Source organism: Solea solea, chromosome 1, assembly GCF_958295425.1.
Source record: "Solea solea chromosome 1, fSolSol10.1, whole genome shotgun sequence".
In the NCBI taxonomy this organism is placed as follows: Eukaryota; Metazoa; Chordata; class Actinopteri; order Pleuronectiformes; family Soleidae; genus Solea; species Solea solea.
This window is the reverse complement of record NC_081134.1, coordinates 39,410,802-39,426,231: the sequence shown is the minus strand read 5'-3', so window position 1 is coordinate 39,426,231 and position 15,430 is coordinate 39,410,802. Positions and strand designations below refer to the sequence as shown.

Genomic DNA, 15,430 nt, shown 5'->3' with positions numbered 1-15,430 from the left:
ACACACACCTTACACATAATTCACACACAGTGCTGAGAGATGTGATGTGAAAAGAGCTTTATTTAGCTTTATTTGTGTTCCTACACTTTAGATCAAAGATACGGGAGATGTGGGTGAACTGACGGACAAAGTGTGTGTGTGTGTGTGTGTGTGTGTGTTCTCATGTAAGCGTCAGTTTTCAGCACAGGTTTGTTTTTGAACTCACGTGTGTGGAGGCTGTGCTAGTAAGCGGGGCGGTGGCAGTGAACGGAGAGGGAGGGGCTAGAGAGGGTGTGGGCTGCTGTTGCTGTGACAACTCAGAGGTGGGCCCGCCCACTGCGGCCACCCCTGCTCCCGACGATGACCCGTCACTAGCCGAGAAAACACCTGTAGGGAAAAATCAGGGGAAAGAAGAGTGTCATACTTGATGAAAATTGAGACTGAATGACACGCTTTATAAAGAAATCAGTTTATCTTTGAGTGTCACTGTCACCATTTGCTAAACCATAATCATACCATATGTTATTACAGTTAGACAAAGACAACATGTTGCCGTCCAAATTGTAACATCCACCTCATCTATAATTCCAGTTAAACAAGTCTTTAATGATTTTTCTTTTATTACCACAGCAACAGAACATCTTTTCACAGCAAGGAGAGGTGTTGAGAACAATAAACAAGCTGCTAAATAATAACATGATTAGTCGGCTTTAAAAAAGCTGCAGATTTACAAATTTAATAGTGGAGTAAAAACATTTAAAAAAAAAAGAAAGAAAAGAAAATAGAATATGCGATAAATATCAGATAATTACAGGCTAATTTCTGCTCTTGAATGAACGCTGAAGAAACAAGTTAATTGTGGTTTTAAATTTCTTTTTAGGACAAAAAAAGTATGCTGTTTGCAACTCACATATACAGTAAAAACAACAATAATATAATACAGTATAAACACCAAATAAAGTGTGTTGCACAGTGAATTTACATCATACTGATAACTAACTGTTAAATTGGTATTCACCAAAAATATATTGGGATAATTATTGTATTTAACGTCCAGCATTATAACTGATAAATACAATTTTATGTAATTATCCTATAATAAAAACTTCAGCTATAAATAATTTGAGTTTAAATATAGATACAAATTAAATAAAGACTCAAATGGCAGAAAGACACACATCTTTCGTGTGACACTTTTACAAAGGGGGACAGGGGGAAAAGAAGAGGAAAATCAATTTACACATTCTCTGCCTACACACAAAATTATTTGAATTTTTTTAACCAATTCAGGAAATTTAACCAAGCATGTTAAAAATTATGAACATTATACTTAACACAGTCTAACCTAGTTTTATATCTTCTATGCAAACACGCTGCTCTATTTTCACACACCCATACGCATGCTTCAGGCTCTTATCTCTTTTCTCTGTCGGACACACTCTCTTTCTGCCTATCTCTCTCTTCGCTCTCTCACCCCAGTGCTCACCCACTAACCAGGGATAAGCCCTGCCCCTGCCCCCCTTTGACCCCAGCAGAGGAGGGGTGGGGGGTGGTGGGGAGGAGGGGGCCCCTCAGCCCACAAAAGCCTGAATGGCTCAGGGCAGCACACATTCACTGGGGGAACAAGAGATCTTTGTGCCAGGAGGGGAGGGGTGGAGGGAGGGAGAGGGAGAGGGAGAGAGAGATAGAGAGAGAGAGAGGGAGGGAGGGAGGGAGGGAGAGTGAGAGAGAAGCACTACATGGGCCTACAAACTATTTATAACAGTTTGTAATATGCACCAGAAAAATTGATACGCAAAGCAGGTCTGCAGAGGCTCAGAGGGCGTGTGCTCCCGCGAGATCTTTAGCTGCAGCATTTAGAGGCCAAACCAACAGTTTAACAGCTTGTGAAAAACAGAAGGAGCAACAAGAGGAAACTACTGGTTCACATTCTAATTCTAATATTTACATCATCATGTAATAACACAGATGTTCATGTGAGTGTCCAGAGTGTGCAATATTTGAAAGCACCATAAGGTGTGTTTGAATTAAATTAAATAATAAATAAATAATTATTTTTCTTTTTGAAACAAGATAATTTTTACATTTACAGGAATTATTTTATATATATATAATTTTAAGGCAAAGGCTTCATGCAACTTGTAAATGAATGTGCAAATTGGTTACACTTCTTTATTTTATTTTAAAATAAAAAACCTTGAAGCTGCATGTCTGCGGATTCTCGGGTCTGAAGTGAATCACAGTGTGAGAGGTTTCACCAAAGGTAAAAATAAATTAAAAAAAACACGTTTTAAGAATTAGTAAATGAAAAATAAACAGTTATTATAACACAGGGGCATTTTCAAAACAAAAATATTCCAGTTTTTTACTTATTACTACACACGCATGCACACACACACACACACCCACACACACAGAAAGAGCTGTGTGATCAATATCATTTATGCCCCTAAAACACAACTACCTCCATCGCCACGACCTTCCTGTTCCTGTTCTATTCCTCAGTACGAGTTTAAGCTTAAAAAAATATCCACGTTGATTAAATCAAGCTGATGTTATCTCGACAGTCTATGTTTATGCTTTCTATTTAGGAAGGGTTAAATCCAATGTCCCATTAAAATGTCATCCTACTTTTCAAATAAAGTGTGGGCAGAAATGTGTGAAAATGTTTACCATTAAAGACATAAAGGAATGTATTCAAGCATCACAGCAACGTGTGGAAGGAGCAGAGCTACAGAGAGGGCAGTGGATGACAGTGTGTGTGTGAGAGTGTGTGTGCTTGTGTGTGTGTCAAAGCCATGTCATTTGCAGACTTTCAGCAGAAGACCAGCACCTTTACAATTAAACTAAATATGTTATTTAAAGAAAGAAAATACATTTTGCCAAGTACATGAAAGCGTGATCACTTAAAAATAGTTTGTTGCTTATAGGGTTTTCTGTGTGTGTGGGTCCTGTTTATCTTACAGCTTTTACCACTATAACTTATTAATCCTACCGTTTCATAAATAATTGTTTTACGCCTATTTAAATTCACAAAAAAATATTTTTAAGCACTTCTCAAGCATATTGACTGTCACTGAGTTGCAGTCACTTATACAAAGACCATTTAAAATAACTAAGAAATGAACACAATGTAAATTTGAAAAAAGTATTCTGTAAATTTCAGGAAAATTATTCAGTATCTTTTTTAAAAAAAGTAAAATTGTACATCTTTATTTTCACAAATCTCTTTCTGCAGACAATGCTTTTACTAGTTACAACAAAATGTGACTACATGTTAAATCAAGTGTTTGGAGGGAGGTAAAACTAACAAATGCAGGTTTTCAAATGTAACAAAAAAGCATTATTTTTGTTATTTTACTGAAAAATTATGTTCACTGAATATTTCCCTGCTTTTCACAACTCCCCCCCACCCCCCACATTAAACCAAAACGCTCATAATCATGTTCACCAAGAAAAGAGAAAGAGCAACAAAGATAGAACGGAAATGGAAAAACATCAAATAAATCTGTAACTAAAATAAACATCTTTCACTCCTCTCTCTCTCATACCACCGTTTCTTTTTCTCACACACACATACACATACACACACACACACACACACACACACACACACTGGCCTGAGTAAATTCAGGTCCATCCAACATCTTTCCTCCCCCACACACCAAAACCCACCAGCAGCTTGTCCGTCCCATCAGTGACCCCCGTGCAGTCAAACATTAACCTAGCCAAAATCTAACCCCCTGCCTCAGCACCCACCCAACAAATATCTATCAACCTAACTATCTATCAATCAGCGTGGTGCAGTCAGCAGACAGGATGGTGGGGGGGACAAGATCCTCCCCATTACTGCCCTGCATTAACCTTTGGCTAAATATTTACAGTACGAAGAACATGATTCCCTCTCTCTCTCTCTTTCTCTCTCTCTCTCACAGACGTTTGCCCTATCTTCTTTTACCAGATGTGGTCACAAATGCCACCACTGCTGAAGGGGAAAAAGCACCAAAAACTCGACAGTTGTGCAATAACTAACAAAACACTAACAACAGCACTGCTGTTAAATAAATATATATATATATATATATATATAAAATATATATATATATAAAATATATATATATATTCAAAATGTAAACATTGCAGCTTAAATCTTCAGAAATATAACACGCATACACGATTCAATAATAATATTCGTAGCAATATACAAACACCGTCGCTTGCAGTAATTTTGCAACGACACAATGATTTAATTTGCAGGAAAATCAAAAATGTCTAATTAAAGCATTTCACAGTATTCTTTCAGTCACACGGAAAGGAGTAAAGTGACATATGTATATACTACAACATAATTGCTATGGGCTTAAGTTCATGTCTGTGTGTATATTTGAAAATATGTCTCCTCAATTTAGACGGCCATATCATAGCCAATAAAAAAAGATTTTGATCAGGATCTGTGTGTCGTTACTTAGCAACCACACAACTTACTAACACACACACGTAGTTCGAGAACTTCATAGCGAAAAGGAAAAACAACTTACATGCTCCAATTCAATCAGTCAAGTATTGACTCATATTTAGAATTTGAAAAGATTTTGTACATTTTGAGAAACATGTCGATATTTTAGAATAATTAAACCTGCGAACACACTGCGAGTAACGGTAAGAGACCACATTGTATCCTGGAATGTAATTCTAGCCACACTGTTTAACTGTCAGTTTAACCTATTCAGACATTTACGTCGCTCCTCTGGGTAAATGTCTGGAATGTCCAGAGTTGTACTGTATTTCTGGGAGCAGCGCTTGTCTGTCACATAATGCACGGGGTAACAAAAAAGTCACAAATCATGAACCGACAATAAGAGTTTTGACGACTGCGAGTACTAAAGTGGAGTTTTTCTAATGTTTAGCATGTCTTTCTGGATGTTGTGATACGACACAGTCAGACTGTGATGAAGAAACTGCTAAAATAGAGTCACAGTGACAAGAGGGGAAAGAACAAAGCACACCTGTACAATACAGCCAGAGTCAGAGATCTTTTGCACTATCGTGTGAAATGTATAAAAATGAATGAATGATGAAACTGTAGCGGAAACAAATGAGACTATGGTGGCCGCCACAGTCAATGTAATTAATAGAAAAGCAATTATTGGTGTGTTTTCCTCCCTTTTACTCGCAATCGTGCAGGGGTGTGATGTGTAAGTACTCACACGTGTACGTGAACCCCTTTTACAAAAATAAATACTCTTTTTAATGTGAGAAACAATTAATATTCTGTTACATGAGATTTGGCTAATGTGATAAAACCCTTTTTTAAATGTGCATCATACTGAAACAAGTACAGTATATTTGGATTGCACTTGTTACTACGTTCACAAACACATAAGCAGCAACAGGTGAGGGCGAGAACTTGTGGAATGAGCAGAATGCAGGTAAGAAAGCGAGAAAGCAAGAGAAACAAAAGGAGGGTAGTTATTCTGGAAAGAAAAGGGGAGCAGTGGGGATGTGTGGGTTGTACGGAGCCAGTTCCATCAGCAGAGGGGAACTCCAAAGCATAAAGACAGTTGCCAAGCAACTGAACATGATGAGAAAGAAAAAAGAAAAAAAAAACATTCTCGCCACTTACACGTGTGTGAGAAAATAACACATAGACCTGCACTTTGACACACACAGACGCACACAAGGAGCCAATTACAAAGGTGTGTCAAATCTTTGCTGTCTGTGATTAGTAATGCTAATACCTTCCAGCGCAGGGGGAATCTATTGTTAAATTCATCAGCATTTCTTGGAGGGAAAAAAATCCACACAGAAAAAAATCAAAAAGTCAGGATCTATATTAAAAAAAAAGAAAGAAAAAAAAGAACTGCCACAACAATGCCACTCGTAAGGCACTTCCCTTCGGCTCACACGTGACACGGGTGAGCACAAAGGAGCACACCTCTTTTGTTTAACGGGCTAATAAATCTTGAATTAATCTAATAGTCATACTCATTTTTTCTGCCCACAATAATTAATTTCTGCTTATTTGCTTTGTGAAAGCTAAACTGTGAAGATAATTAACATTTCTGAGGACATACAGGGGAATCTGGGAGGAGATTTCTCTTTCTTGGATCAGTGAAACCTGAACTCAAAGGTTTTTAAGAAACACTGTTGAGGTTTGTGTGTGTGTGTTGTCTTTTTTGTGTCTTCCTCACCTGCTCCAGTGGTTGTGGAGCCATTGTTGCTTTGCAAACTCCCATTCCTGAGAAGTGACGGGGACTTCTGCATCCCACCGCCGACACCCATGACCCCCAGCCCCCTCTCTCCTCCTCCTCCTCCTACACCGACTCCTAATCCACTGCTGGAAACTAAGCCTGGCCGGCCCGGGAGCGTCGTGGATGAAGAAGAGGAAGGAGAGGAAGGGGAGGAGGAGGTATTGGCTGTCGTGGAGGTAGGGAGAGTCAGGGAGGGCGCTGGCTCGGAGAGCTTCACATCCGTGGTGAAGCAGGGTCCAAATCTGTTTCGCCAGTTGCCCTTCTTTTTCTTCTTCACCCCATCCTCCCCTCCTCCTCCTCCTGCCACTGCTCCAACGATGCCTGGCCCTGAGCTGGTGGGCTGGGGCCGTTTGTATCCAGCAGACCCACTGAGGCTTGTCGTCTCATTCGCTGTGTGACTGTGGGAATTCTCGTATAGTTTCCCACCCACTGCAATGATAAGAAAGCGGAGCAGAATATTTAAGCATAATGTCTCAGGTCTTTTGATGCTTTGCTGCAGTTTATGGAACTGAGAGGCATTAAGGAAACAAGTAAAAGAGCACATTGGTTTGCTTTGTCAGTTAGCAAATTATTATTAAAGCAAATTGTTGTTTTATTATGGTTTAATCTGACAATTATTTTTAAGTGTAATGAATTGTGTTGTCTAGAAAACTCGTGCTGTTCACTGTTGCTGCAACCAGTTCTTGTGTTCAACCATGGGTGTTATGAGTATAGGTTAAATGCAGAAGTAAAATCCACTGGTGTGTGTGTGTGTGTGCAAATATGACTAATTCTAAGGCCTGTTTCACACTGGAAGCATGGTGTGACTGTAGTGTCTGCTGCCTCTCACTCGCGTGCGACTAAAATGTAAGCAATACTAAAACAAAACATTACTAAACTGACAGTCGTCTGTGGACCCTCCTTTTATCATAACTGTCAGTATTTTTCAAAGCTTTCTCACCTGCAGAAGCTGTAGTGGCAGACATGAGAGAGCCAAAAAGCGTAGTAGTTCCCTCCGAGGCTCCGCCCTCTGAGCTCGGCTTTACAAGGCAACTGCTGAAAGACGGCGGGGAGGAGAAGGTAGTCCCACCCCCGGGACGTAACGATGAATCAGAGAAACTTAGGAAGTCTGAAGAGGAAGGGGCAGACGGCATCTTGCTGGCACTGGTCAACAGGAGGCCTGGGAGAAAGACAGACACTCGGAAAATTAAAACAATAGCAGACACGGAGACAGAAGTGAAGATAGGAAAGAACATATGTGACGGACAAAAGAGACCAAAAGTAAGAGGAGGAGGCAACAGAGGAAACAGCTTAGAAGTTTCCATACGTCTCTCATTGCCATCGGCATGGGAGCGGCAGGAGCAAGATAACCACATTAAGCACTTTATCTGCTCTGCGCTTTCTATCTGCTCTTCAGTCAGTCAGGCATCCCTCATCCTGTAGTCCTCCCATGTAACAGGGGGACTGAGAAAAAAACTCCCAACAAGGGATGTTCAAGGTACTGATAGTACAAAACACAGGAGCTTGGTATGAGCAATGACTCTATTCAAGCCCTGACCTCCACACATGTTCTTTTTTCTGTATATCTGTGTGTGTGTGTGTGTGTGTGTGTAGGGGGGCAACTCTGTCTGGGAATAGAGACATTGCAGGAGCCAGAGGCAGTCGAGACAAACACTCTTATCACGGGGCAAACACTACAAGTCTGGTGTCTGGCCAAAAAAATGCAGCCAATGACACAGCATACACGCGCGCACACACAAACACAGAAACACATGCATCACACTCTTGTTTGTGCTTTAATATCATGGCTGTAATTTGAATTGTGCTGCAGTTGCAATAGTTAGTCTACGCCACAAGATTTGTCACCGTGCTTCCATTTTTCTAACTGCTGGGTTAATTCCCTACAGTGGGAAAATTAACATACGAGACCATTTGGAGTCATCAATTTACCTTGGTGGAAAGGCCCGGTGGAGGCAGAGGCAGATGTGGAGGAGGTTGCCATGGTGACCATGGCAGAGGGAAGGGGTTTCCCTGAGGAGGTGAGAGACTTGCGGCCACCCCTCTGTCCCACTGAGTGATTTCCGCCAATATTCTTCTTATTCTTCACCTCAGACGCCACTTTTCCAGTGTCTGCAGCCAAACTGTCTTTAGAACTGCCACCGGGGTGAACAGAAGACACTTCCTGGAAGTTGGCGGTGGTGAAACGGGCAGTGCCATCATCAAGTCGCTTCTGTGAGGAGGCAGGCAGAGAGGTGACGCCTCCCACTGTGCCGCCACCGCTGCTGTTGTAGGTCTGGAGGTGGAAGGTAAGGAGGACAATATAAAAACAACAATGGTTGAACAGAAAGGGAGGAGAGGAGCCATGAGAAGAACTTCAACAGGAGGACATGACATGGAAGAATAGCAACAAAGGTAACTCCAAGCAAACCAGATCCTCCTGCCCAGTGACAGGAGTAAATGAATGCCCTCACCTTGTCTGGAACCATGATGTTTGGAAGGACAAGGGATGGAGACATGTCCATAGAGGTCTTCTTGTGTTTTGGTTTGTGCCTGTCTCGCTCCTTGTGTTTCTGCATAAGGAGAACAAGAGGAAAAAAAAAAGTGAAATGTTGGCTGATGCTGCTTTACACATGGTACAGGGAAGAGAGTAATAAATGGTGACAGAGGGAGAGAGAAATATCCAGCCATGTGCACAATGAAACCATGAGGAAAAACAGGAAAAAACTCAAGTGTTCTGTGGAAGATTACAGCCAAAGAGAGGGGGAAAAAAAACATTATTAGAATATAGACAATGAAGAGGGATAGAGTGTGTGTGTGCGCGCACGCATGTGTAAGTGTGTTTGTTTTTGGTCAAGAGAAACAGAGAGAAAGAGGGAGCATTACATTTCAAAGGCTCAGCCTGAGATGAAAGCGTGGAGATCCACTAACACAAAGAGAGTGATGGAAGAGCGACAAAAAGAGGACAGGAGGAATTCAGCTGCAGTTTAGTGCCGAGTGTGTCTAAGTGCCCAGTGATGAAGCGCACAAGGTCTCATTGTTTCATCCAATCATATCTTCCTCCTCGGATGATCACAGCTCAATTTACAACCTTGCTAACACACACTCCGCCACCCGCATCTCACACGCCTGAGGTGGCGACTGGGTGCCGGCGCATTTACACCTCACATGTGCACCCTGCACCACGACACCTCTCCATATGTGCCTACAAGTATACAGGTGCACATAAGCACTTACACACACAGTTTATCATGGGCTCTTGCATGTATCTGCATAGACAGACACACATTTAAGATATATGCAGAAAATATGCAGTGGTCCTGGGAGACATTACGAGATGCAACGAGCCAGTGATGCTTAATGTTGTGACAACTCAGAACCACCTGAAACTGCCCATCCCCCTCTTTTCGCTCCTAAAGGGCCTGGTTGGGGAGTGACTGCATGGAGGCTGGTGACAGTTAAGCCAGACTTCCTCTGTGTGGCGGTTAACAGACATCACCAGCCAAATCAGGAGATCACAGCCTCGCTGTAAACCCTCCGCACGCCAGCTTCCGCTTATGCCGACACTCTGGGGTTAGAAGGAAAACGTTTGCAGAGTTTGGTTCACGTGTGAATTTGTGGGTCGATGATGTAAACTTCCAAACGGGCAGCAAGTGCAATTAACGATTCTTTTTTAAAACGGAGGAGGCAAAGTGAGGTGAATTGTATTTTATGTTAGGCTAATAGCGCAAAACCCAAATTTTGATTTAGGGTTAAACACAAAGGGTAAATTATAAAAATAAAGATGCTAAAATGTCTTTCAAGCAAGTTAGTTGAAGGATTATCAAAACTATTGCTGGTTTATTTTCAGTTTTGCTTAAAATTGCATTTAAAAAATGGCCAATTTCTTTTCAGCAATCCCACTAAAATATTGGTCTCATTGCAAACTGGCTACAGACATAAGGTATAGAGGGATTTTACCAAAAGAGAAAAATCAACAGCATCTTCTACAAAAATAAGAAGTGATATCAGAGAGGGAGAGGCAAAAGGGAGAGAGACACAAAGAGAAACAGAGTTAAATTCTTTCGGATTCCCTTGTTGTTTTTCATTAACATTCCAGATGTAGGTGTTGATGGAGAGGCTGAGAGACACACACACACACACACACAAGGACCCATAGCACCGGGCGTGGGAAACAAAACACACACACAATGTAACCCTGACACAATCTTATCAATCAGGTCAATTGATTATACAGGCAGAGACACAAATCCTTTCAGCGTGTCCTCTCCCCTCTTTCTCTGTCACTGACCATTAGCAGCCTGATCATTTGACATGTCTGAAAGCTCTTTGAGACTGTGTGGGGTAAATATGAGTGGTGGCGGAGGATGAGGGCTCCGTCTATTTATCAACACGGCCCCTGAACAATGTGTGCTAGAATCCTCTCCGTCAGTGTCGACTGCTCGTCTTGGGGCTCTGGACTGGGAAAACCGCAACTCTATATAGGGTCTGGAAACCTGACTATAGATAAGACACTGAATCACAGCAGAAGAGTTGATCATTTTGCTCATAAACATATACCAATAAATATTATTAACTTCATCGTAACGTTCTTACATTATTTTTATGTAAAAAAAATAAAAAAAATATGAAACTAATAATAAAGATAAAAAGGAAAATCAGAAAATGGTTCCTTTACTATTTTAATTTATCTACAAAAGAAAAACTATACAATTAATATTGTGTTGTAACGCTGATTTCAGTTTAACTGTATTTTTAGACCAACTTGCAAGCAGCACGGGCAGAGCATCACCTTTTAATTTAAGTTAATGTGTTTTAAATGCTTCACATTTCAACACAATGGCCTCGGGAGGAAAACAAGGGGGGTAGGGGGCTTGACACGGGAGGGATGGAGGGGGTGGGTGGGTGGCGAAAGGTGAGGGAAGATGGAGAGAAACGAAGGAACAGGAAGTAGGGGGGAAAATAATCCGCCCTGACCTGGCAGGAATTCCCCTGTGCAGTTTCCTGCAGGATTTCTGACCAGCCATTGTGTGTGTATGTTTCCTGCAGGCGCTTTTCTCTGAGCAGCCAGTGTGGGGGATCTTTTAGCCCGTGCTGTAGTTTGACTGCAGGGTCTAACATGAGGTGGGTTTACATCTGAGCCTCCAAACCACAAGACAAATGCATGTGCTATGCACGCACGCACACTCACGCACACACACGCACACACACGCGCAAGCTCACTGATCTTTGATCCTGCAACGTCGATTGAGTGTGTGCATGTGTGTCTGTCAGTGAGTGAGGCAGGCAGTATGAACAAAAGGCAGGGGCAGTGGGACCAAAGTACATGGACAAAAGCATTGCTCTCTCTTTCACTCACGCACACACACACTACTGAGTCTCGGTCTGCTTCAGTCAAAAATCTAAAATACATGTCATACGAGGCTCTGTATTTTTTTTAAATAAAAACAGTCATTGATTTTTTTTTTTTACATAAATATGGATGATGATGTGCAAAAGCTGCAAAGTTGGCTATTATGAAATGCATAAATTAGTCATTTATCTGGCTGAACAGCCTGAAAGAAAAAGGGGGGAAAGGTCCTTGTGTTACAGAAAGTTACGGATTATTATTGACTTTTTATTGGCTGATGGTGTACATTTTGTAAACTACAAGTTTTTTGTAGAAAGAAAGAGAAGGGCCCACGTGCATTGGCATGACAGAAATAAAAACATGTTTGTGCATCTGACTTTTTCCCCCTACTTACTTACAGTTACCGTCATAAATCATACGATTGAGTTGGCCTGAGAGATCTTTATCAGCAAAATACAGTCCGGTTCAGTTTTAATGATATTGTTTATCTTTTTATTTGATATTCAGATGCTTTGTGAAATGATTTGACCCAAAACTAATCATAGCACTGCAAAAAAAAAAGCAGCCAATGAGCTTGCAGTGGAGATTTTTTTTCCTACAGCAGCCTCTTGTGATATTTTGAATACTGCAGATTTAAAGCATTCCTTTCATAAATTGATTTTTCCAGGGCACTTAGGGTGCACTGTGCAGCTGCATTATGTAGAACATCATAAATATCAGGAACAGATGGAGAGTGTCTTTGATGACTGATTGTAACTGTGAACAAACTTGATTGAGATGTAACGGTATACAACTGTCTGTTGCAGCGTTTTGTCTTGAACCATACACACGGGGAGTTTGGTATGTTTTCTTTTCATTTTATCTAACAAACGTCTTCTGTTTGTTCTGCACGCACTTGATAAAAGTTCACACCAGCACCAACTTTGGTGGGTTCCCCTTCATTCCATCCAGCCATTAATGGAGACAGTTACAGTCACTCAGTGCGTTTAAATGCATCATAAAAGTCAAATTTTAACCGGACAAAGACAATAGTTGGACTTTCCGAGTGTCACTGTAAACATGTTAGTCTGAGTAAAATCTAATCGTGTACCTACAAATCTGTGCTGTAATCAAACAAGGATTAAATACCAACAAATACTGTGTCTTCGGCAGAAAATGCTCAATTCTAATATGCTGTTTTCATTCATTTCCAAAAGCTGCCAGATTCAGAATAATGGTGATTGCAATAATACAATTGCAATCACAAAGCTCAAGAAAATCTTAATTTTAATATATTTGATTAAGTCCACAATATTTGTAGAATGCAAAACAAAATTCCATATATATCTTTATACATCAGGTTTTTTTGTTTTTTTTACAGCAGACAAAACATTTTTTTTACGCATGACCTGACACCTCCTGTAAATTCTGATTTTACGCAGCTTGTGATTACATGTTCTGGTAACACGCACGACTGATTAAGTCACACTGATGAGTTCGCCAGAGGCTGCCATCACTGGTGACAGTGAAGGTGTTCTTCAGTCATACGTCAACATCAGTCGTGCAGTCTGATCTCCGTAGCATTGTTTCTTAATAAAAAACCAAATACTTATTCTAAAAGTATTTGACACACACAACACTAAAACGTACAAGGCTACTTTGTTGTGAACATTGGTCTTAAGTATACATCTAATTTCCTTGTTAATTAAAAGAGCAAAAAACATTTATAAAATATGTGTATAAAGAGACTCAACGATATAAAAGCCACTGGCAATGATGATCGATTAATGGTTTCTCCTGCATATTGGCCTGTCCCTCCACAGTGAGTGAACATGTAACAGTGAGGACGTTTGTTTGTTTGAGGCAGAGAGAGGGTAAGGTCTGATGATGGCTGTCTTACCTTAATGTCCTTCTCTGGGGGTAAATCCATACATTGAGAGGAAGAGCTCACTTAAGCTTTGAGACCTACTACCACGGCCCCTGCTCCTTCGCTAAAAAGGTAAAGAGCAACTCCAGGTTACTGGATGAAGTCCACAGAAAAGAGACTAAAAAATATATATATTTGGAAAAAAAAATAAGAATAATAAGAAAAAAAAGAAAGAATAAAACTTAAAAAAAAAAAAGGTCTGACTTCAACTGAAGGCAACTCAAAGTCCAAAAACAGTCAGAAACATTATCATGAGCATTTACAAAAATGTTGATTGTATGAATATTAAATAAAAACAATGCATGATGGCACTATAGCTCCAATGTAGAAAAAAGGCCCTTTTTGCACCTAACCTTCATCACTAAACCACAAAAAACAATTAGGAGTGAGGAGAAGTAATTTAAACATTGTTTAATTGTCATTTTAAAACCCCTTTGCCAAAACATGGATCTAAAGCAGGGGTGTCAAACATACGGCCCGGGGGCCAGAACCGGCCCGCCAGGGAGTCCAATCCGGCCCACAGGATCAATTTTGTTAAAAATTTCACACTGATCTAAACGTAATGTCAAATGCTCCAGATACCTGTGACTAAATGTTTGTGCCTTTATAGATCCATTGTGCTGTGTAAATAGTAAATTTAGGCATGATATTGTTGAAATTGCACTTATATTTCTCAAAAAATTTCATGTTTTGTAAAATTATCCTTCATTAAATGTAAAACAAAGGAGAAAAAACAAAGGAGTTCTTGTTGTTCATAGGTTATTATGCTATTATTTTACTATTTTTACTGGTCCGGCCCCCTTGAGATCAAATTGTGCTGTATGTGGCCCCTGAACAAAAATGAGTTTGACACCCCTGACCTAAAGGTTCACTGAGGAACACTTATGAGGGATATTGGCAATCCATGTAGGACAAACCAGCTTGCTCTCATTTAATTATCTTTTGTGATCAAGAGTACATGGTCAAATTACAGCCATATTATTGTTTAAAACACAGATCGGCTGGGGTTTTACAGTAGAGATCTGTGATCAGGAATCGAGTTTCTTTTGGCAAATGATTCACTCAGAGTCACCCCAGTGCACCCTGGATGAATCCTCCTCAGTCCAGCTCCAGAAACACAAGGTCTAAATCTGAATTTTCAAGTTAACACGCTGCTTTTTGGCAAGCATAAAAGAGTTGATGTTGACAGCTCTTGCTGAACAACACTGAAAATCTCTTCTTTGAAACAACATACCACCCAACTTTACTGAACCAGTTGCACCAAGAGCAGCTGATGACATACAGTTAAATGCATATAACATGATTTGTCCTGTCCAGACCCAGAAGACGGCCACAACAATGTGAACTTGTGCGATACAAATACCGAGTCTACATAATTGGATACGTTAAGCCGACACATCAATGACAGCGTTCACACTGCTTGGAAACAAAAGGAAAATTATTCTTATATCGTCTTGATGAAACCACCGCCAAATTGAAATTTCACTGTAGTCCAGACTACACAACAGATAATTTAAGTTTGAAATTAGATTTGGCGACTGACTGAGACAAGTCAAATACCATATGTTGCTAACATGGCGTAAACATCCATCAAGTGGTATTTTATGAAACCCTCTCTGCTAATAACATTGCATTCTTCATCATTGATTCCCTCTTGTGCATTCCTGTCATCCATACAATCCCGGCTTAATGACATTATGCCCCGGCATCAAAAGCCATTCATACACGATCAATATGACAGCATGAGTCTTTCCATTAGTGTGTGTTAACATCTCAAAATGTCATCTGCTGCGTGCGCGCGTGCGTGTGTTGACACTGTACACTCTGTCCTGTTTTTCCATCCTTACAGATATCCAGAAATAAAAAAAAAAAAGGTCTTGTATCTTGTGTTTGTCTCCTCCCTCAACTGATCAAGTCATAATGGGGAACAAAATCTGAAACTCAACAGGAAGTTTCTTCAGTTCACTA

At 40.5% G+C, this 15,430-nt stretch overlaps 1 protein-coding gene across 3 annotated transcripts in view; it reads right to left on the bottom strand.

Annotated features, from left to right (window-relative positions):
- Positions 1-13,525, bottom strand: part of LOC131456254 (protein AF-10-like) — a 38,365-nt gene extending 24,840 nt beyond the window's left edge. For all 3 annotated transcript variants that reach the window (XM_058624437.1, XM_058624419.1, XM_058624429.1), the window contains exons 1-6: positions 13,436-13,525; positions 8,681-8,779; positions 8,160-8,502; positions 7,171-7,389; positions 6,171-6,659; positions 206-366 (exon numbers count right to left, since the gene is read on the bottom strand). In XM_058624437.1, the coding sequence (XP_058480420.1) occupies positions 206-366; positions 6,171-6,659; positions 7,171-7,389; positions 8,160-8,502; positions 8,681-8,779; positions 13,436-13,465 (1,341 nt within the window). In that variant the 5' untranslated portion in view covers positions 13,466-13,525. The remainder of the gene's footprint in view (positions 1-205; positions 367-6,170; positions 6,660-7,170; positions 7,390-8,159; positions 8,503-8,680; positions 8,780-13,435) is intronic.
- Between the last annotated feature and the right edge of the window lie 1,905 nt (positions 13,526-15,430).